Here is a 23,885-nt window from a genome sequence, read left to right as displayed (position 1 = left end):
ATACCTTGTATAGAACTGGGCTAAACACAAATTTTTGATAAAAGAGGTCAAAGTCAAAGGAAAGATGAAGGTAAAAAATGTTGATGCAGTTGAATAGCTCTTATCAATAACTTTCAGCATATGAAGTTTTATAAAAATATCTTGAATACTTTATTTACTATATTTGAAAGTGAAGTTCAAGGTCACATGGAAGCTCAATGTCATGTGGAAGGTCAAAGTCAGAAAATTCTGATGTAGATGAATTACTTTCACACACATATGTATCTTTACATGAAGACTGACAAAAATATATGAAAATAAAGTTAAAGGTCATGGGAAGGTCATTAATCAGAAAATTACGACCCAAATTGCTCTCACCAATCTGTATCATTATTTGAAATGTGGTCGAAGTATTTTGAACAGTGTCTCAAAAACTGAAATGCAACCTGAGGAAAAGTGAGATCAAGGTCATGGGCCAGAAAATTATTTGAATTCCATTAACCAATATGTATCTTTCATGAAGTTTGATTAAAATTTTTGAAACCAAGCTAAATGTACATGAGGAAGAGTGTGGTAAAGATAGTGAGGAAGGTAAAGGTCAGACAGTTTAATATATATAAGACAAAAGCTTCCCTAAGGGTCTATTCTCTACTTTTTACATTTTTAGTAACTACATTAGTAATTATTAGTAAATATGTTTACTTTATTAGTAAATGTTGAGTACATATTGATAGATCTTGTGTTTTGAGTCCTTTTGATTACTGACCATGCAGATGAAGGTGACTACATAGAAGGCTGTTGGATACCCTGCTAACCCAGGGTCTATGGCACTAGCTTTGACTGCATAGTGAGTCAGATGTTTACAGGAACAGTCCACAAAGTCATCTTGTCCATCCTCCAGATTATTGTTGACTGAACATACCCCTCGTGGACTCACCCACTCCTTCACAGAAGTATCAAAGTACACACATCTGACAAAAACAATGGAATTCATGAATCTACTACATGTATATCTAATTAACAGGTTACACCTACCTAACTCTGTCATTGTAACAAACAACATTCAATGAATTGCTGATAAGAAAACTTTAGGAAAACTAAATTATTGTCAGAAATGACAATAATAATACAAGTACCTGCACTGCACTCTTTGGCCCTAAGCTGAGGTAATTTTTTTCTCCTTTTGATCCACTTGATCCACAGTGGCTCAGATTCATGTTTGGATTATGATCCAAGGCAAAGTCTAGTTGACTTTCTAGATGCATCATCCATGCAAGATTTGGTCAAGATAGTTACCATATATACTCTCTTATAAGTTAGATATTTGGGAGTTATATTTGGTCTAAATCTTAGACCAAAAAATGTCCGACTTATCGGCAAATCCTTGAAACACTGCTATTTTTTCTGGACGGCAAAATGTATGGGCAAGGGATATAATGCTTTAAGAATAAACAAAATGGTACCTGTTTGATTTGTTGAGAATAAAAGATTGAGAAAAATATTGAGAATATTTCCAAAAATATTAGCTGAAACGCAGGTTAAAACATTACAGCATTGATCATCCGATTCTTTCATAAAGTTGCACTGACTTTTGAGAGGGTCAGTGGCAAATTCCTCCAACATAATTTTTAACAATACAACCAACTTATAAGCGGACCGACTTGTAAGTATTTAAATACATGGAAATGGACCTTCTAAAAAAACCTTAAGATGGCCACATATAGTAGATGCATCATAATGCAAATCTTGGCCAGGCTAGGCTTAATATTACTATGGAATTGGACTTGTTCTACAAACTTAAACCTGGGGTGTAGCATAAGAACAAATACAGAAAAACTCAGAAAATAAAAATAAAAAGCTCCATCAAACAGGGCATCTCTGCCAGACTTCTCCTAAAATATCTACTCAACCATGCACTCATCCAGAAAGTACAAGTCACATACAGCATCTAAAGAATTACTGGTTGCATGCATCCTAACTGCAGCAACTTTGTCAAGCAAGCTTTGTCAGCAACTTGTGCAGATATAGGAAAATACAGGTCACATAAATGCAAAATCTAAATCATGATTGATAGAATGCATTCTTATTTTCATCGGGAATAAACCTGTCAAAAGATTTTAACCTGATCATTCATCCAGAAAATGAAGATCAATTATATGTAGCATTCAAAATATTACTGCACATCTGCAACCTTAACATACTGTACATGTACATAAATTGACATATTCAAAATTTAGCCCAATCACTGGGAATTGAGTGGTTGGTGTAATCATGAATTAGCACTACACACATCTGTGCCATGTGTCGTATTTATAAATGATTTTGTCAATGGTATTCATGAATTAGCACATTGTTGTCCATGCCAAAGCTGCTAAAATATGAAGTCCGCTTTTTTAAGTACACATACAATAACTATAATTCTATAAAATAATTATTGAATTATCAAGAGGCCAAAGGGCCACTATGTTCACCTGAGTTACTATGGCCCTTCTGTTCTTCATCTGCAGATTTATTTTTTCCTTATACATTTCCATGTAAAATTTTGATCACATATTGTGGCCCACCCTATCCCTTGGGGTCCTAATTTTAGCAAACTTAAATCTTAACTACCTGAAGATTCTTTCATTTCAATATGAGTAATCGCGTATTTGCCGTTCTTGAGAAGAAGATTTTCAAAAGATTTTTTGCTATATATTAGACCACCCATTGTGACCCCCCTTCCCTCATGGGCTCATGAATTGAATAAACCTAAATCTACACTAACTGAGGATTCTTCCATGTAAATATGACTTATCATGGTTTGGCCATTCTTGAGAAGATTTTTCCTGTGTATTCCTATGGAAAACTTTGATCACCAATTGTGGCCCCATCCTATCCCCGATGGTTCTTGTTTTAATAATACTGATTTGTCAAATCATGTTGAAGTTAAAACTAGTGTATTTAATACTTAATAATATTTTTCAATGAAAAAAAAATTTAGTTCCTTAATTACATCAGTATTTGCACTAAATTTTCAGGTTTTAGAAAAACACACACTTTGATCCAAGTAAATAGCAGGTAAAAAAAATTTACCCTAGAAGTTTGAACTTATGAGTACTCAGCAATCTACATGTACTATGTTGAAATGTGAAGAATTTCATCATTAGCAAAAGAGAGGACGTAATGCAGAGATTTCTGAAGGAATCACCTGCTACAAGTACACATTCGTTTTTCTAAACCTCTCTTTTAACACCACAATCTCAATGGAAACATTGGTTTTCACTTTGATATTAATAGTGCAATAATTACAAGACTCTTACTGTGCTGTTCTGGCAGCTATTCTGCGATCAGGAGTGTGGATGAGGAAACGAGCTGGGATCTCGCTGTAGGTAGAAGACTTGCCCTTTATTCCAAAAGCAATTACCTATAAGACCATTAAAAAGTAAACAAATGGATCGAAATTCAATAATGTAAAATCTACAAATATTGTCTTTATGAAAATCAATAAGTGTAAATTTATATTTTGAGTGAGTATGGACATTAACAATAAAAACATAAACATTTTTATGAAACATCATGGCCACAGAAGTTGATACATGGATAATCAAATCCTGCAGTTACTGTAGTAAATTCTAACTTTAATTAAGTACAAATAATGGAAATTAAAGAAATCTACTTCAATGTCACTCACTCTGCTCCATTATCTACCTGGACATTTTTTCATACATACAAAACAGTTAATGTAATGAAGTAGTGTAAATAACAGCAGAAATTCAGCTTTCCTCAAGGTCAGCTTTTCCAATTTAATGCTTTACTTGATAATGTAACAGTAACAGACATGAAGCATGGATTTTGATGGTGTCACATTTTTTTGGTTCTGGGTAATTTCCGGTCAAAATACTGAATATACCATTGATACTGGTTGTGGGCTATAATAAAGGCTCTAACCCATGTAAGTTTGGTTCTGGCCATAATATTAGTTCTTAGTGTCCTATTATCCTTCAAAACTGAAGTAACCTTTGTTACATTTTTTTTGGGGGGGGGGGGGGGTGTATATATTTATTAAGACTAACATCATTAGAGCAGGAGTTATACATCTACAGATATACATCTATAAAACTGCATAATATAGATTTCCCATTTACAATGTATGTGTACTTAACAGCCCCCCCTCCTCTTTTAAATATCAAATTGCTAAAATAACAAATCAATTTGAATTAAAGTGTAATAATGATACCTTAACATATTTGATCACTGCATCACTAGCATAGACTTACCTCTTAAATGTCAAAAATATACTGTATATCGACACAATAAACTATTTTGAAAAGGTTGGTAACCATGGTAATTTACAAATGTCATAGTGAATTAATGTGCAAAATATCAAATCCATATCTCTTACAGTTCTCAAGATATAAGGTGTGACAGATGGACAGACAGATACTAGGTAAAATGATCCCTAATACCTAGGTCAAATTTAAGCCGATGGTTGGGCGACAAAATTTTTCTTGTATTGTCATCTGAAAAACACGATCGGCCAAAGCTAGTATCGGGCGACATGGAACAGTCAAATTAATTCCTAGGAACACTGATGACTTCAAAAGTTTAAATATTTAGAAGTTGGTCAATTGTCCCCTGATCATCGAGCGCTGAGCCACACATTGAATTTAATCATCAGCCGACATTTACGAAAACCCAATACCTAAATGTCGACCGACTGACAACTGACTTACCAAACTGTCTTCAGATGGTCACATGATGATCGAGGGTTGGTCGACGGACTATTCAACAACTGCTTCAATTAAAAAAATTGGCCACCAATGCAGAAAAAATTATAACTGGGCCTGACAGACACAAAATTGGTCGGCCAATGAAAAAAGAGGCCAAAATCGGGCCAGACAATGGCTGAACAGTTGCAAACTGTCGCCGGAAGAATCCAATTTTAGCCTCAAAATAGTCAGCCATTTGTCTTTTTTGGGAAATGTGAATAGGGTTTAAGTGTTGTTCTGCTCTGCAGGCAACACAAAAAGTATATAAAAAGGGAAAAATATGAAATATTGAAAATACTAACAAATGATAATATTGCTGTTGGTGGGGGTCTTTAAAATTAATACATAACAAACAGTCTGGTTGTTGTTAATCATAATTAATTTCTTCATACATGTATTCAATAAAACATGGCAATTTAATTGTTTTGAGACAAAGTAATACATGTATATCATTTTTTAAAACTCAGTGAAATAACAATACTGAAACACGCACATATTTGACATAATCAATATTCTGATTCAATGTCAATCTGATTCGGAAAGTTTGAGGACAATTTCAATCTTTGTTATACTATTTTTAAGAAATTCAAAATGAGCACATTATCATGTGTAAAAATAATTATTTTGTTGATTCATTCCATGAGATTAAAGAGAAATCATATTACTTAATTTTATGATCAACATGTTTTGTTACCACGGAGCATAATTGACAAACAAGAGGCCCATGGGCTACAAAGCTAACCTGAGTCACTTTCGCACTGCTGTTCTGCATCAGATTTTTTCCCAATATACATGTATTTCTATGTAATATTTTGATCACCTTTTGTGGCCCCACCCTATACACAGGGGCTGTGATTTGAACAAAAATTAATCTATACTATCAAAGGATGCTTACACATGAATTTGATTCATCATGGCTTTGCTGTTCTTGAGGAGATTTAAAGATTTTCTCCTATATAATTCCTATTGTAGCCTCCCTCCCTCCCCCCTTGCAGAGACCATGATCTGAATAATTTTGAATCTACACTGCCTCAGAAACCTTTCACCTGAGTTCCATCTTTTCTGGTTGAGTGGTTTTTAAAAGAAGATTTTTCTTATATATTTCAATGTAAAACTTGATCCCCTATTGTGGCCCCACCCTACCCCAGGGGACATGATTTGAACAATTTAGAATCTACACAACCTCGAACAGTTTCCACTTATGTTTTAGCTTTTCTGGCACAATGGGTCTTGAGATTTGATTTTTTAAGATTTTCCAATACAGGTATTTCAAAGTCTGCAGGAGCGAGGAAAAACTTCTAGAGATCATGAGGTCAAGTTTTCAAGAGTCTGGAATTTTCTGGGTTGGTTGAAAGGCTTTAGAATTACTGTAATTGTACTTTTTTTCAATGGGGTTATAATTCTGCAGAATCACAATTCCTGTTTAATCCACCGATAGAAAATAATGCTGATTTTTTTAGATTGCCACTATATGCTATAATTGTACTTTAAGTACGCTGGGACAAATTATGTGGAAAATTTGTGACTGCATACATAGTTTAAATTATTACCACATGGAAAAACGTACTTCTACAGTAGTCTAACCATAAGTTACCGTAACGATTTTCATTCATTTCCAGTGTTAATCTTGCAAACATGCTTTAACAATGATGCTTCTTTGTATTTTTCAGGTTAAAATAAAGATCTGATTTTTAAAAAAAACTGAATAAATCATAAAGTGTATATTATCATTCTATTTATTTATTCTATGTAAGACAAACATCATGTTAAGCAGTTGTTAGATGAAACGACATTTTATAGTATTGTAGCAAAAATTGTTATACCCGCACTTTCTAAAGAAAGTTCGGGTATATTGTTGTTACTCATGTCCGTCCGTCCGTCTGTCACACTCTTCTTTCTCAAACTCCTCTTACATTTTACACAGTAGCCTAATCATCTTTTGGGAGATGTTTGGTGGTGCCATGTAGATGTGCAGTAAAGTTTCGGAATTTTCATTTTCACCCTGGGGGTCAAATGGGGGTCGAAAAATGACGTTTTTTATGCAAAAAGCCCCTGGTTCCCTGAACTCCTCTTACATTTTACACAGTAGCCTAATCATCTTTTGGGAGATGGTTGGTGGTGTCATGTAGATGTGCAGTAAAGTTTCGGAATTTTCATTTTCACCCTGGGGGTCAAATGGGGGTCGAAAAATGACGTTTTTTATGCAAAAAGCCCCTGGTTCCCTGAACTCCTCTTACATTTTACACAGCAGCCAAATCATCTTTTGGGAGATGGTTGGTGGTGTCCTATAGATGTGCAGTAAGGTTTCGGAATTCTTATTTTCCCCCTGGGGGTCAAATGGGGGTCAAATTTTTTTAAAAAAAATATTTAACATGTTTAAACATCCTGGTTCCCAGAACTTCCCTTATATTTTATGCACTAGCCTTAAATCATGATCATTTGGAAGATGATTGATTTTGTCCTGTGGATGTGTAAAATGGTTTTAAAATTTGCATTTCCATGTGGATAGCAAATAGGGGCAGGAAAAAAATGGCCCCTCCCTAACCCATGGGGTCATGATTTGTACAAACTTGAATCTACACTTCTTTGGAATGTTTCTATAATAATCATGCTTTTGTTGTTCTTAAAAAGAAGAATTTTGAAGATTTTTTTCCCTTTTATTCCTCTATAAAACTTTGATCCCTTATTGTGGCCTGACCCTATACTCGGAGGTCATGATTTGAAAACTTGAAATATGTCCATAGGATATAAATGCCTCACCGAATGTATATTATTAATGCAACATGAAAATTTGTATGAAAAGTCAAGGTCAAAAAGGTTGATGCAGTTGAAAAGCTTACATCAGTATGTATCAGCATATGATGTTTTATTGAAGTCGGACATGACAAACACTATATGCCTCGGCCATATTCATGGCAGAGCATAAAAAACTTGAATCTACACTGTATGAGGATGTTTCCATATCAAAATGACTAACAAGCAAATTCAAAGAATTGTGGTCCCCTGCTTTCCGTGTCCTAGTGGATGGGATGCCATTATTTATGACATATTGTTTCAAATATGCATGCCCTATCATATGTCATTCAAAAGTAATCACCAAAGTTAAAATTTTTAAAAATTAGGTAAAAAACATCAAGGTCAAGGGGTAAAAAAATCATATCATGCTCGGAAACATCTTGTTACAGGTAATGTACATGTCAAATATAAAAGTACTATCTCTTCTCAATCAAAAGTTATAAGAAAATATAACATTTTTGAAAAGTAGGTTAAACTTCAAGGTCAAAGTCACAGAGTCAAAAGTCATGATACATTTAGAAAGGTCTTGTCACAGGTAATATACATGTATAATATGAATTCAATGCCCTATCTTTTCTCTTTCAAAATGATCAATTTAAAATAATGTTAAATTTTTTAAAAAGTAGATCAAACTTCAAGGTCAAGGTCATGGGTTCAAAAATCATGGTATGTTTAGAAAGTTCTTGTAGGTAATGTACATGTGAAATATGAAAGCCCTATCTCTTATTATTCAGAAGTTATGACCAAGGTTAAATTTATTGTGACAGACGGACAGACTGACAAACGGACAGACTGACAGACAAATGAGATTTAATGTCCCCTAGGTTCCTTTTGCGAAAACGGATGACAATAATGCCCTTGCTGTTCATGAGAAGAAGATTTATGATGGAAAAAATCCCCTGCATTTTTCTATATGTAAATCATTGGATCCCCATATGTGGCCCCACCCTACCCCAGTGGGTCATAATTTGAACATATTTGAAGCTACACTAAGTCTACGTAAAGAAAGTTTCAACTTTTTGGGCCCAGTCAGTGGTTCTTGATAAGACTTTTTTAAAATGATACCACCAAATTTTCACTAATTCTTGATTATCCCCCCTTGAAAGAGGGTGTGACCCTACACTTGAACAAACTTGAATCCCCTTTACCCGAAGATGCTTTGTGGCAGGGTTGGTTGAAATTGGCCCAGCGGTTCTAGTGAAGAAGACAAAAATGTGAAAAGTTTACAGGTGGAGAGATGGATGACAAACAAAATGTGATCAGAAAACCAGAAAAACTCAAGTGAGCTAAAAACTGATGATCACAAGTACTTGGAAAGAGTTACAGTATTTGAAAAGCAGTTTTTTTCATGCATTGTTTTCAGAAGCTGAAAAGGTATGACTTGTATCCATGTTGAAAAAACTTCACATTTCAGAAAACAGTATGATTAAAAATAGTTAATCAAGGTGCTTTGAGTAGCAAAATAAGCTAAACTGGTATAGCTAATTCAACCACAGAGCTTAGTGAATTTTAAAATGCACAACCTTAATTTTCAACTCTTAATCATTCTTAAAATATTTATATCATCATTTCTGATTCAAGGGAGAACTAGAGATATGATCAGAAGTATATCCGTTGACTAATAAATATGTACATGTATATTGTGTTTTTTAAGTCATTAATGTTTGTTTGTTGTTAAATGTCCCTCTTGGGAATTTTTCACTCATACAGAGACAACACCACTTAAAAATAATGAAGACGTACAAGTCGGATTTGAGGTTAACATTCATTTTAGGAGTTTTCAACAATTAAGACGTAAAGAGATAACTCCTTCCCCTTGCCCCTTCCCCTTCCCAGACCCCCGTTTGTTCATGTATGCAAACTAGTCTAATACTTTGGTTTGACATAAAAAAAAAAATGTGAATATATACAAATAGTTTAATGGTCCATCTCTTTTAATGATTTTCATTCCTAATTCTAGGAGGGTACATGGGTTGACCCAAATTCATGAATGAAATGTCAAGTAATCTTATCATTGATGCACTTTTATTTAATTTGATGTAGTCATATTATGAACATTTCCAGTTCATTAAGAGAGTGGGGATGACCTCCAGGGGTTCATAACCTGAAACCATTAAATGTACATAACATAATAACACAAGAAACAAAATTATGTATAGTCAAATGGAAAAGTTTTCTACTATTTAGGAGTCACATGATCATTTGTCATTTCAGGGAGAGGGTGTGGCTAGGGAAATTGGACCCCCCCCCCCCCCTTGGAATTTGCAGAGTTATTTAAATAGGACTATATACTGATTTACAGAAGCAACTAAAAAATGACAGATGCCCTCCCCCTTTAAAAACATGGACCCCACCATCATTGTTTTTATTTTGTTTGTTTGTTTGTTTGTTTTTTTTTTTTTTGGCTCCTCAGGGAATTCTGGGCTGGATTTTTTTTTTACTGAGGTGTGGACAACCCCCCCCCCCCCTCCCCCGGAAAAAATTCCTGGATCTGTGCCTGTAACTGAATGTAATGTCGACAACGGGAGATAACTCTTCAGAATGTGAAATTCGTCGATTGTGCCATCCGATGATCCAAAAACTCTACCATCGGCTCATACATTCAGTGTCTGAGAGAGAAACGAACGACAACTCTGCATAAGAGATTGCCGATGATCTTTGATCCTTTTTAAACTTTAACCTAACCATTTGCATTTTGGTTTATTTTACCCCAATCTATACTTAAACTTGTACTTAACGACTGTCATAGGTCCTGTCAACTTCATGAAATATAATCCAATTAAAACACAGAAAGAATTAATTTCCACTGATATACATGTAACACTGCACCATGTGCAATCTAAAGATGATAATGGTAAAACTAGTACTAGTACAGGTAGGGTGACGCAAGCCCAATGTGATGTAGAAATTTTCAAAAAGGTGTTCACATACAGGTACAGTACAAGAACAAATTTTAAATTATCATAACAAACGATGTTTTAACATAACTTTGCCATCTAGGCCTATTTCCAAAAACAGGCAAATTTTGTGTGTGTTTGGTTGGGGGGGGGGGGGGGGGGGTGACAAAATTGATTGGGTATGGCTTTTCAAGGAGTTTTTACCTAATCAAATACTAAAAAAAGTTTGAACATTTTGATAAATTCATCAAAAACACTTTGTACTAAAATAATATTATTTGTTGTTGAGAAAATAAATTTAAAAAGTTCCACTATGGGCCAAAAATTTATACCCCCCCCCCTTTTTTATCAAAACCTAATTTACATCATTAATTAAATTCTGTTATTTCAGACTGGTAATGAATTAAGTATATGAAATGCGTATAAGAGGTTCATGGGTCACATAGTCACCTGAGCATTTTATGCTCGATTTGACGAATACATGTACTGTGTAAATTATAGAATTATTTGGACTTTTTCCTTGGTAAGCCCAATATGAAGGAGTGTGCATTTAGAGGCAAACACCTTAGTGCGGGTATTACTGTCTCATGACAGCATCTAGTTTGTACCTGTTCATATAAAACATCGAACACAGTTCTGTAAGTATTTGTTCTGCTATAGTTGACATACTGACATTGATGCTGTTATGCATAGTTTTTGCATTTTATTCTCCATTAAACTTTAACACTGACTCAAAATTAGTGCCTCGTCTTGTAATCTAATTTTTATTTTCACTGCGTCTCAAAATTATTTTAAGACAGTTGATACAATGTATTAATGAAACAGTTAGGCAACAATATGATCAATTATCAATTACATTAATTTTGTATTTAATCAATTATCACCTTGCAGTGTCACCTGAATATACATCCCTTTCCTCAGGTCCCTCGTCTAAAGCCTGAGGCCAAAAGGTTTTAATTTATGTATATAACGCTTCTGTACACATAGCCACTTCTAGGTATCAAGGGTAAATAGAGGATATTCAATGTTTTTTAGTTGAGTATGGAATTTATTTCACGAGTGGGACACAATTTTTTTTTTTACATTTTCACGAGAGCGAAGCACAAGTGAAAATATAAACAAAATCCTCTCTCACGAGTGAAATAAATTCCATATTTAATTACAAAACATTGAATTTTCTCTTTATTACATTTTTTTGCATTTCCCTTTGCATCAGTCTGTCTTTTCTTAACACATGCAGTGTCATATTTAGGCAGTGTCATAGTTGAGCGGTTAATTGAGACATCATAGCTTAGCAATTGTGAGACTGAAAACATTGTAACATGGATTTTAGCAACATATTTGGGAAGAAATTGGCAGTTTTAGTCTCTATCAAGACAATTTAGTTACGGTACTATCTTTATCTTAAGACAGGCCAGAATTTTTTTTTCTTACTTTGATATCCTTTCGCATTGTGAAAGAATATCACTTCGGTATCCTTTCACATTGTGAGAGAATATCACTTTTATTCAATAAATAAATCACAGTATTTCACTGTTGAAAATGTAATAAATTACAATAGATTATGCACAGTGGGACTGCACTTTGTCTTGGAGGGATCAAGGGTTTCAAGAAATTGAGAGTTCAAGAGATCAAGAGAAAATTTGCTTAGTTATTTAGGGCAAAAAACTGGGACTGGATCCTCGAGACTCACTTCCAGTGATCAACAACTTTGAGAGCTCAAAGTTTGAGCTATCAAGAGTTACCTGTATATTATAATGTAAAACTTTGATTCCTTATTGTGTCCCCACCTTACCCCAGGGGGCCATGATTTGAACAATTTAGAATCTACACTACCACAGGAAGCTTCCACATAAGTTTCACCTTTCCTGGCCCACTGGTCTTGAGAAGATATTTTAATGACCAAATTTGGATATGACATTAAGTAAAAAAGTTATGACGGAAGTCTGCAAACTTTCTAAACAACCCTTGTACATGTATCTGATACATTGAATCCAATGCCAGAACCAATATTATAATTTTAAGGTTCCAGCCAGAATGCAAAATATGTGGAATGTACCTATATTATGTAACATTGGCTATTCTTCCAAGATCAAAAGTCAAACATACATACTAAATATTACATTCCTCTTCTTATCTTTAAATTAAAGGAAATACACAACACTATCTAATACCTTGTTGGATAGCAGCTCCCTTTCATCAGATTTCATAAACCATTGTTCACTGTTATACTCAATGACATGCATATCTAGGCACTGAAATAACAAAATATAGGTTTTTATCACATATTGTAAAAATTGACAATTAATGCTCATTTCATTAAATCTTAACCTTGTTCAGTGCAGCTACACTAAAATCAAAATTCAAAGCCTGTATTAACAACTTCTATAGTCTGTCCCACAGTACCAAGGACCTAACTTTTCGCCTCATATCTCAAAATGTATAAATACCTTGGTCTTCAAATTAGGTTCGATCGATAGATCATTTTTTTTCCAAACTTCCTCCATTTATCCGAACCCTCAAGTTCAACCAGTGTATTGACACGGCTGCAAATTCAAAGTCTATGGGGAAATAACATGGTAAACTCGTCCATTAGCGTCGAGATTACGAGGCAGGAAACCAGTTTATTGAGGGAGTAGTCGTTCTTTCCAAATTAAAATTACAAAAAATCCTAAAAATCCAACGAAAGTAATTCAATGTGATTTGGTAAATAATATAAGTATGTTTTTGCATTCAAATATATTTTGACGAGTTTTCTCATAAAATGAGAGAAAATAATTCGAATTCAATGCAGTACAAGTTGTGGATATTGAGGTCACGCATTTCCTCTAGAAATGGATGTTGACATGGTCTGGTGCAAGACTGTGTTAGTGTTATTTACAGCTTCACTTGTTGAAAATGTAGCAAGATGGTAAGTTGTCGTCCTTTTTTTTTATTTTATACCATATATACACCCAAGAAAGAACTGTTTCAAATGCTAAGAATAAGTCAGAATGTTCGCTTAAGGAAGCTCTAAACACCGCTCAGTAAAGAGTTCAAATTCCATGGTAGTTTTATGCAGTTAGAGTGATCTGCCCTTTGATGTAAAATGGAATAAATGAACCTCTACAGTTAATGACACAATTTAGAATAGATTATAGTATTCTTTACATTGTAATATACCAAAATAAAGTAATTAAAAACATTGTTTGCATGTACATTCCCAATGTAAGTAAAGAACAGTGATTCCTGTTCACAAATACTTCATGGTCTTGAATTATTTTTTGTGGAGAAATATGACAGGTACCCTATGTTGAAAATGAACTAGAAAAATTCATTATGTACTCCTTTATGTCATAATATTTTCTCAAAGTCCAAAAAACATTTTTTTTCAGTGTTTAGAGCTTCCTTAATTGCCCCATAACATGTTACATGTCAAAGAAAAAAAAAACAAAAACGAAAACTGACATTTTTATCAACTTATTTCAAATCATAAAACTATAAGAAGAAAAAAAAGAAAGTGTAGAAATACACCTTTTAATTATAATGGCAATGACTTTTTTTAATTACAAGCTAGTAGTTTTTTATTTATTCATTTAAATGCATGATCATGTAGGTTGATCTACTTTCTTTTTGAACACTTCATGCATTTGGCTGATCCATAAAAAGCAAAATTTTACATTTTTGTGAAGTGTCAGCACCTTGACGAATCACTTTACAGTTTTTTATATATAACAAATATTTTTGACACTCAAGATTTTTTTCTGAACTTTTTAGTTTTAATTTTACAGGACAGATCGAGTTATAATTAAGGGTATTCTGTATTTTATCGAACAGTGCTATGGGATATTGCTAGGTAGTAGGTGTAAAATATATAAATAAATGTTACATGTTGATCGATGCAGTCCAGATTTTACTATATTTTAAGAGTTAACTTATCTACTGCATACTTTGCCCAAGATTAAAAATCAACATAATTTATCCACTAAAATACTTGCATTGATAAAATTGCATGAAAATCAAAAGATGTTATATTTCACTTCTAGGCACAAGTGCATATGGTAAATACCATATAAGGATTATTTGCATTATATTGCATTACAGACATGATAATGCTAAATTTGTAGCATTAATTACATATATCGGAGATTCACATTACCGGTATCTGATTTACAGCTACTGTTCTACATTTTTTAATATTTTGTTGGGGAGGGGGGGTGCTTAAGATTACACATTAAATGCACTTAATGCAGTGTTTCTCATTTTAAAAATGTTGAGTAAAAAAATTTCCCACCTAAATAAACAATGCATTTATTTATCTATCTTTATTTGACATAATCCAAAGAATTTTTTTCCACTACTTGATAAACATTGTTATTATTATTAATGTCTAATATCCTGAAAATATTCTGTAACTTTTAAATAAAGGACAATCAGTCAGTGAATGAATCTTTAACACAATTCATGTCTCACATTATACAAATTCTCTCGTGTGATTTTTTGTCTTTCTGTGTTTACAGTTTTATACATGTATATAATTCACTTTCGATTCTGTGATTATGTTCAATTTACTGTATAATAATTTTCTAGTTTTAAACTTTTCAAAAAATAAGTTTTTTATTTCAAGACATTTTTTATTGTCGAAATATGTTCTAAGTTTACCCGACATACAACCCTTGAGACTTCTATTTACTAAAACACTAAGTATCTTTAAAAAAAAAATCATCTTTCATAATTTCTTTTACATGTAGATGTTTCTTTAAAGTTATTAGTTTTATTATTTACATCCCCCATAGTAGACCCATTTTGTTCAAACACCACAAAAAGAAAATCAAGCAAAAAATCCATACATAAGCAAAATTAATACATCTGATCATGTAATTTAAGGACCCTCTATACACCAATGAAAAATGTTTTTAAGGCTCTGAGAAAATTATATCATATAAAGATATAAATATGGAGTTTATCTAATTATCATAGTATTTAATTTTCAACATAGGGTACCTGCCATTTATCCCCAGAAAAAATATTCAAAGACAATGAATTGTTGGTGAACTGAAAACACCGTTGCTTACTTGAATGGCAAAAATTCATGCAAATAAGGCGTTCAATTAATTCAACTAGACCAAATGAAATGTTTAGAATTTTTAATAGATTACAAATTGAATAACAAATTTGGATTTCAATTTATTTCATTTTAGATCTAAGGGCAGATCACTTTAACTGCAAAAAATACCATGGAATTGGAACTCTTTAGTGTGCAATGTATAGAGGGTTCTTAAGTATGAACAGTATTCTAGCACAATAAATAAAAGGTCAAGGTCAAAACACTAACATAATAAAGGTCAAAAAGCAGAGATCATTTAAATTGTAAATGGGCACATCACTGATCTGGTTTGTGTCCCTTTTCCAGTTTATTCATGTTATTCAACACCATTTGAAGGACTAATTATTGATTAATGAATTGTAATAAAGAAGCAACATTTACATTGTTATGTCTTTATTAACTATAAAAAAATATTTTGAAGGTATTAATTAATTGGAATACATTGTTGTGAGGAGAAGACATCAAGATGAGAAGGCACACATGCATGTTGAGGACAATCCACTCAAATTTTCAGAATAAAGTGTTCTTCTGGATGGTCTGGGCAGTAAGTATATAAACATGTATATGAATATAAAAGAAAATGTCTTTTTTCTGTCTGAAGTGTATACTTGGCCCCTGTATCTGAAATTAAAAAATCATCATGTATTTTTCATATGTACAGAAAGAATTCATGATATCATGATACATATACAAATGAAATCATCTGAATTTTCATTATTCCTTAATTTCACTTTACAGAGAATCTTCATGACGTTTGGTATGTTAATATGTGTATTATTGTCATCTTTTTCAGGCCCAAAGACTAGTCTAAACCAAAGATTACCAGGTAGTTTGCCCAGTAGTGATCACTTGATGAGCCAGACACAAATTGAAGTGTTAGTGATATAATGGAAAGAAAAATACTCACTTTCTAATCCATTCATAGATTTTGTTTCTCTCCTCGGCTTCATGTTTATTACGTCCAATACGAGTCATGACTTCTTTTGTACCAATTGACATTCAAACCATGGATACCAGCAGCACTGAGCATTTCTTCTTCAGTCTCATGAATATCTATAAGATAATCTTAATAAATATAGGATAGACAATTCATTTACCTCTTGGAATATTTTTCAAATTAACTTAAAATGCTGAAAACAGTTCAAACAAAATTACAATTAACATAGTTATGTTGAGTGGTTTTACCCTGTTATTTCACTAATTTAAGATTTAAGTAATTTGAGATTTGATATTTTTACAACTTTTTATTCAAGTTTTATAACAATTTTCACAGTATGAATTTGATTTGCAAAGCTGAAGTTGTAAATTATGATACTTGGTGTCTTGAACACTGATATATCTCAAATATCCATGGATATGTCAAAGTGATTTGGAAGTCCCAACAACTAAGGGTACTTTGATATTCTTGAAGTATTTTACTCTTGATATCTTGAATACTTGGATATCTCGGAAGTTTTTATCAGTCCCATCGTAGGATAATGAGGTTTGACAATAAAGTTTGACTAATTAATATTATTAATATAAACACGTATGATGACCTCTTTTTTTTTTTTTTGGCTTGTCAAGCTTAAACTGAAAATGTTTGGTCCCCCCCAAACACACACACACTTACATTGCTTCCCAAGGGCCTGATCCCATAATTTAAAAATGATTTCACAGATAACTGTAGACAAATTCCCCAAAAAAATGTATTAGTAAGCTACATACACGTTTCTGCAGCTACCTAAGGTTGAATTAATTTAATACAATGTTCATGTTTGCATGCTCTTGTCTGTCTGATATGTCTTCATGTTCTCTTTCCTAATAATTAAATTAATGTTTCAAAATAAAAGAAATAATGCTTAATCTAGTTTTATCTATTGTTTTTATTTTACTTCTCATTGTTATTATTATTTAAAAAAAATAATCAGAAGGCTTTGATTTATATTTCTCTCATGTTTCTTGCAAATGTAGAATTTTTTCACATTAAACAAAAGTTTTTATATAAAGAAAAATAAAGTATACAAATAAACATAATAAATATAAAAAAAATATATATTCCATTCATGTTCTTGGGGTTGTGTGATTACTATCTTTATATTTTATGTTTGGCATTAGAACTGCTACATATATGAAAAAATTATTAAAAATACATCATAATTGTTTGAAATCCCAGGGCCTGCATTTACCTAATGCTGACACAGGAAGTTTTCCAAGGGCAAGGTCAAAATCCATTGATGACGTAGTTTGATGCAGACAACATGTAGATCTTGTTTTGCACAGTGATTCAAAATGTATAAACGTGGATTTGTATGTGCACTGCTTAAGAGTTAAAAATGTACCAAAGCCAGTAAGTGAATTCGTGTTACAAGTGATGTTTAACAAACTTTTTAACCGTGTTTATAACAAACTACAGCAAACTGTCTAGTGTGTTGGATTTATTTGCGAGGCAAAGGTAAAGTTGTAATTATAATTACAAATCTAAATTATTAGAACATACTCGCTTACAGATAGATCTATCATGCTGTGTTGGTAAAGCAGTGATGTCACTTGGTTGAATTTCGTTATAATTGTAGCCTCGATTGTTCTCTCCATTACTGATTACTTCTGTCAGTTATGACTTCTGAAGAAGATATGAGTTGAATCTTACCTCTTTTCTTAGTAGTGTTAAACACTTGTTCTTGGATTCGTCGAAGACGCTGTTTTGCAATTTTTTCGTTGAAAAATCTGCGTTTATTGGGCACTTGGAAAGTCTCGGGCTGTATTGCGTTCCGTACATCGGTAAGCAGAGAGCATTCCCGAACGTGAGTTATGTCATTATGTCACTGACGGTGATGTACGGAAAATCACGAATAATGATGGATCCCCTTCCGAAGTGGTGGACATTTTGGTAATGTTAAATCCCCGTAGACTTTGAATTTGCCGCCGTGTCAATACACTGGTTGAACTCGAGGGTTCGGATAAATGGAGGAAGTTTGGAAAAAAAATTATCCATCGATCGAACCTAATTTGAAGACCAAGGTATTTATACATTTTGATAGTGAGGTCCTTGGTACCGTGGGACAGACTAAAAGTGAGATCAAAACAAACATTAAGTTACCTTAAAAATAAATTATTCAAGAAAACCGCCCCTTGTCAAGGAGAATATTGTCTTTCTAGGATAGCTAACTGGTCATATTTACAATGATAAACATCAAATGTAATTGTTTTACTGTACAAATTTGTTTTGTTGGTCATTTTTCATCGATTCCCACCAACAAGTGTAATACATAAGGTGGATGTGCCATTATCTTATAATGTCTTATGTTAATAAATGTCAGTGATCTAACCAGGAACAATGTTGATATCACAATTATATAATTCTAACTTGTCAACAGTTTATGAACATTGTATTGCAGTGCATATGCATATGTATTAAAGGGCATTACTAACTGATATAGGCAAATACAAAACACTGACTGTCTGGAGATGTTCACTGTTTGTTTGACTGATGCTTACAAAGAAGGAGAAATGTATACTTACATCATTGGCAACAGGAGCTTAATACTTTTACTACTGCCTACAGGAGTAGGAGAAATGTAATACTTATATCACTATCCACATGAGGTAGATAGGCCCTGGCCAGCTCCCATCCCACCCCCTTCCTCCCTTCCAAGGTTTCAAGCTGTAAATTTGCCAATTCTCAAAAAATCTATTGTCACTGTGAAACCTATAAAATATCTCAGATTTAAAAAAAATAGGTAATCAGAGATTACAGAGCTCACCTCAACGAATGTTGACTTTAAGTAAGGCAAAGTCCCAAACTAATAATCTAGTAGTGTGCATCCCTAGATGTAATATTTATGCAATTTTGGTCCAATAGGGCTTGCAATTACTTGGGAATGGACTTACCTAAAAATTCTAAACTAGTCATTCATCCAGAAAATGTAAGTCATATCTGGCATCTGAAGCAAATTTGAGAGTGTTCATCCTGTGATGCATCATCCTTGCAAGTTCGGTTCAGATAGCCCTTATAGTTTACTTTAACCTGGTCACTCTTCCGGTAAATGTTGGTCAGATACAGCATCCAAAGCAAGCCTGGTAGTGTGCATCTTCAGATGTATCAAAAGTGCAAATTTGATCAACATAGGGCTTAAAGTTACTTGGAAATGAGACCTGCTCTAAGAACTTTAACCTGGTTACTCATCTGGAAAATGTAGGTCAGATAGTGTCCAGTAGTCCAGTAGTGTGCATTCTAAGATGTATCATCCATGCAAGTTTGGTCAACATATGACTTATAGTAATTTGGAAATGAGATCCGGAAAATGTAGGTTCGATCCTGCATCCGAAGCAAGTCCAGTAGTGTGCATCCTTAGATGTATCATCCATGCAAATTTAGTTACTTGGAAATGAGACCTGCTCCAAAAACTTTAACCTGCTCCAAAAACTTTAACCTGGTCATTCTTTAGCTGAAATTGCATCATCTGAAACCTTGACTGGTACAACGAAATATATTAGAAGCATCCCTCATGCATCTCTGATTAATATAGGGCACAGAAGTACCTGAAAGGAAAACTGCACCAAAAACTTTAACCTGGGACGCCAAGGCCGAGGGTATTACATAAGCTCCCCCAAATTTGTTGAGGTGTAATACTTACATCATTATATACAGTAGTAGAAGGAATGTAATACTTAAATCACTGCTTACAGAAGAAGGTATGTAATACTTACACTACTGCCTATAGGAATAGGAGGAATATAATATCTACTTCACTGCCAACAGGTGTACAGAAATGTAATACTTACATCATTGGCTACAGGAGTTTAATAGTTATATCACTACCTACAGCTATAGGAGGATTGGAATACTTATATAACTGCCTGCAAAAGCTTAATACATCACTGGCTAAAGAAGTTTAATACTTACATCACTGCCTACAGGAGTAGGAGAAATGTAATACTTACATCACTGCCTACAGGAGTAGGAGAAATGTAATACTTACATCACTGCCTACAGGAGTAGGAGAAATGTAATACTTACATCACTGCCAACAGGAGTAGGAGAAATGTAGTACTTACATCATTGGCTACAGGAGTAGGAGAAATGTAATACTTACATCACTGCCTACAGGAGTAGGAGAAATGTAATACTTACATCACTGCCTACAGGAGTAGGAGAAATGTAATACTTACATCATTGGCTACAGGAGCTGAATACTTTCAACATGCCAACAGGAGTAGGAGAAATGTAATACATACATCATTGGCAACAGGAGCTTAATAGTTATATCACCACCTACAGCTTTAGGAGGATTGGAATACTTACATTACTGCCTGCAAAAGCTTAATACGTCACTGGCTAAAGAAGTTCAATACTTACATCACTGCCTACAGGGGTAGGAGGGTTGGGAATAGATGAAGGAACAATGAAAGTGTCTTGTCTCCTGAAAGGATCACAAAGTTATTAAACAAGGGATATACTTGCATAAAGAATAGCAATATATATTTTTGAGTTATAGAAGAAATCTTGTCTTATTAATTATCATGCACGTACAAATTCTTGAATAAAGTATTAGAATCTGATGCTAAAACAGGCCTACCGCTTTTCTACCCAATCTCCCATCTACCACTTTTCTACAAAATCCATTTTTGGTTTATTGTGGTAGCCATTTTAGAAACCATACACATATTTTTAATCTCATTGGTTTTTAAGATGTTGAGTGATTTGATTGGAAGAATAGAAATGCTTTTTTTGTCCAGTTGTGAAGACAGATTTCAAGCATGCATTTGAAATGTCCAGGCACACATGTGATTACATTGGTTGTGATAAATTTTGGCCAATTGATATTAATTATTGCAGTAGTCATTAGAGGCCATACTACAAAATGTTTCTATTGATTGATTGTATGTTGTTTTACGTCCCATTCGAGAATTTTTCACTCATATAGAGATGTCACCATATACCAGTGAAGGGCTTCAAATTTTGACCTTTACTCGGCACTCAGGGCCATTGAGCAGTGAGGGATCTTTATCGTGCCAACGCCTACCGTGACACGGGCCTCAGTTTTTAAGGTCTCATCCGAAGGACTTGCAACTTTCACTTCAAAGTGCCGAGCGCATGGTGAAGGAACAGTTGCTACCCATTTATTATCGACTTAGGTCAGTCATGGATGACATTCGAACTCACGACCTCCCAATCACTGAGCGAGCGGGTCAGTCGCAGCCGAGATTCGAACTCACAACCTCCCGATCACGGAGCGAGCGCTCTACCGACTGAACTACTGTGAACCGTTATAACGTTTCTAAGAAATCATGGTGTAATAAACCACTGTGCACAATGCTACAGGTTTTGAAGTCTGATCTCCCCCTTTTTTATCACATTAGGATGTACGGCTCAGTTGAGCTTAAAATTGAAAGTTTGGCACAGGAAAGATGATGAACAAAAACCATACAAACAATTCTTACTGTGCAGAATATTTGTAGTTCAAAATTTGCTGCAGTGGCCATCTGGCTGCAGACATTTTTGCATAAATACACTGAAGGCTGCTTCTGTGAAAGAGATAATGAATTCAAATTAGTATCTTCAATATCACAAATGAGAATTTTTCATGCAATATCATTCAAAAAATTTCAATCAAATACAAACCCTTTAAAACTAAGAAATACTAGTATTTGATATTTTTTACTTATTACACCTAAAAATTCAATAAACAAGAGGACCATGGGCCACAACGCTCACCTGAGTAACTTTGGCCCTGCTGTTCTTCACCTGATTTCCCCCTTGTAATACCCATTGTGGCCTCGCCCTACCCCCCAGGAGTCATGATAAGAATAATATAGAATCTACACTACCCCAGGATGCTTCCACTTAAGTTTCAGCTTTTCTGGACCAGTGGTTGTTGGGAAGAAGATTTTTAAAGAATTTTCCTATATATTTTAATGTATTCTTAGATTCCCTAATGTGGCCCCGTCCTACCCTCAGGGGTCATGATTTGAAGAATTTAGAATCTACACTACCCTAGGATGCTTCCACGTAAGTTTCAGCTTTTCTGGCCCAGTGGTTCTTGAGAAGAAGATTTTCAAAGATATTTTCTACATATTTTAATGTAAAACTTGGATTCCCTATTGTGCCCCCTCCCTACCCCTGGGGGTCATGTTTTGAACAATTTAGAATCTACACTACCCCCAAGATGCTTCCACATAAGTTTCAGCTTTTCTGGTCTTGTGGTCTTGAGAAGATTTTTCCTATATATTTCAATGTAAAATTTGGATTCCCTATTGTGGTCTCACCCTACCCCTGGGGGACATGATTTGAACCATTTAAAATCTTCACCACTTCAGGATGCTTCCACATAACTTTCAGCTTTTCTGGCCCAGTGGTTGTTGAGAAGAAGATTTTTCCTATATATTTCAATGTAAAACTTGGATTCCCTATTGTGGCCCCGCCCTACCCTGGGAGGGGGGGGGGTTCCATGATTTGAACAATTTAGAATCTACACTACCCTAGGTTGCTGCCATATAAGTTTCAGCTTTTCTGGCCCAGTGGTTCTTGAGAAGAAGATTTTTAATGACCCCACCCTATTTTTGTCTTTTCTTGATTACCTCCCCTTGGAAGGGAGCTTGGCCCTTTATTTTAACAATTTAAAACTCCCCTTCACCCAAGGATGCTTTGTACCAAATTTGGTTAAAAACTGGCCCAGTGGTTCTTGAGAAGAAGTTGAAAATGTGAAAAATTTACAGATGGACGGATGGACAACAGACAATGGGTGATCAGAAAAGCTCACTTGAGCTCTCAGCTCAGGTGAGTTAAAAATGATAACTATAACAGCGTTGAGCTTCACTTTCATAGTACTTACATTTCTGGTGGTGTAGGACTTGGACACTGGGCTTCAGTCAGTGAAGCATAGGCTAAGTTTTCCATTAGATCAGCTAGAGAGTGGCGCCCCCTTGTAGCATCACCCTTGTTCGGGTTCATTAGGCTACATAACACATTTAACAACTGGTTCAAAACTTGAGATGTCAACCTAGAGAACAATATTGATATATCATATTGAGGCAATACATTGCCATCAGTATAAGTTATTAATTATGATAATGACTTAGCTGACATGTGCAGCTTGTATTTAAACTTCATGCAAAACCTGATGTCTCTTTTGAAGTTCAAGATCTGTTAAATCTATGGTCAAATAGGTAAGAAAAAAAAAGACAATACATATGAAAATTTATTCATGATAATTACCAATAAAAGATCAAGTGTAGCATTTATAAATCAATAACAACAGATATGGCTAGGACATTGAGCACCTCGTAATTATAAAATTCATAAAAATCATCGGAATGTTATATATTGATATGCTGTTATACTAAATATAAATGTTTTTATTTTCGATAGTGGCTCAGTACGTTTATTTTTATAAAATT

At 34.0% G+C, this 23,885-nt stretch overlaps 1 protein-coding gene across 1 annotated transcript in view; it reads right to left on the bottom strand.

Annotated features, from left to right (window-relative positions):
• Window positions 1-23,885, bottom strand: part of LOC133182190 (adhesion G-protein coupled receptor V1-like) — a 153,764-nt gene that overhangs the window by 21,046 nt on the left and 108,833 nt on the right. Inside the window, exons 91-96 of the mRNA XM_061316935.1 lie at window positions 23,321-23,488; window positions 21,930-22,013; window positions 20,845-20,908; window positions 12,595-12,675; window positions 3,279-3,382; window positions 746-950 (exon numbers count right to left, since the gene is read on the bottom strand). Coding sequence (XP_061172919.1) covers window positions 746-950; window positions 3,279-3,382; window positions 12,595-12,675; window positions 20,845-20,908; window positions 21,930-22,013; window positions 23,321-23,488 — 706 coding nt within the window. The remainder of the gene's footprint in view (window positions 1-745; window positions 951-3,278; window positions 3,383-12,594; window positions 12,676-20,844; window positions 20,909-21,929; window positions 22,014-23,320; window positions 23,489-23,885) is intronic.

This window comes from Saccostrea echinata, unplaced genomic scaffold (assembly GCF_033153115.1).
Source record: "Saccostrea echinata isolate AGI-Se365-2 ecotype Australia unplaced genomic scaffold, CSIRO_AGI_Sech_v1 ptg000009l, whole genome shotgun sequence".
In the NCBI taxonomy this organism is placed as follows: Eukaryota; Metazoa; Mollusca; class Bivalvia; order Ostreida; family Ostreidae; genus Saccostrea; species Saccostrea echinata.
The sequence above is the reverse complement of the archived record's forward strand: the minus strand, read 5'-3'. Positions and strand labels throughout refer to the sequence as shown.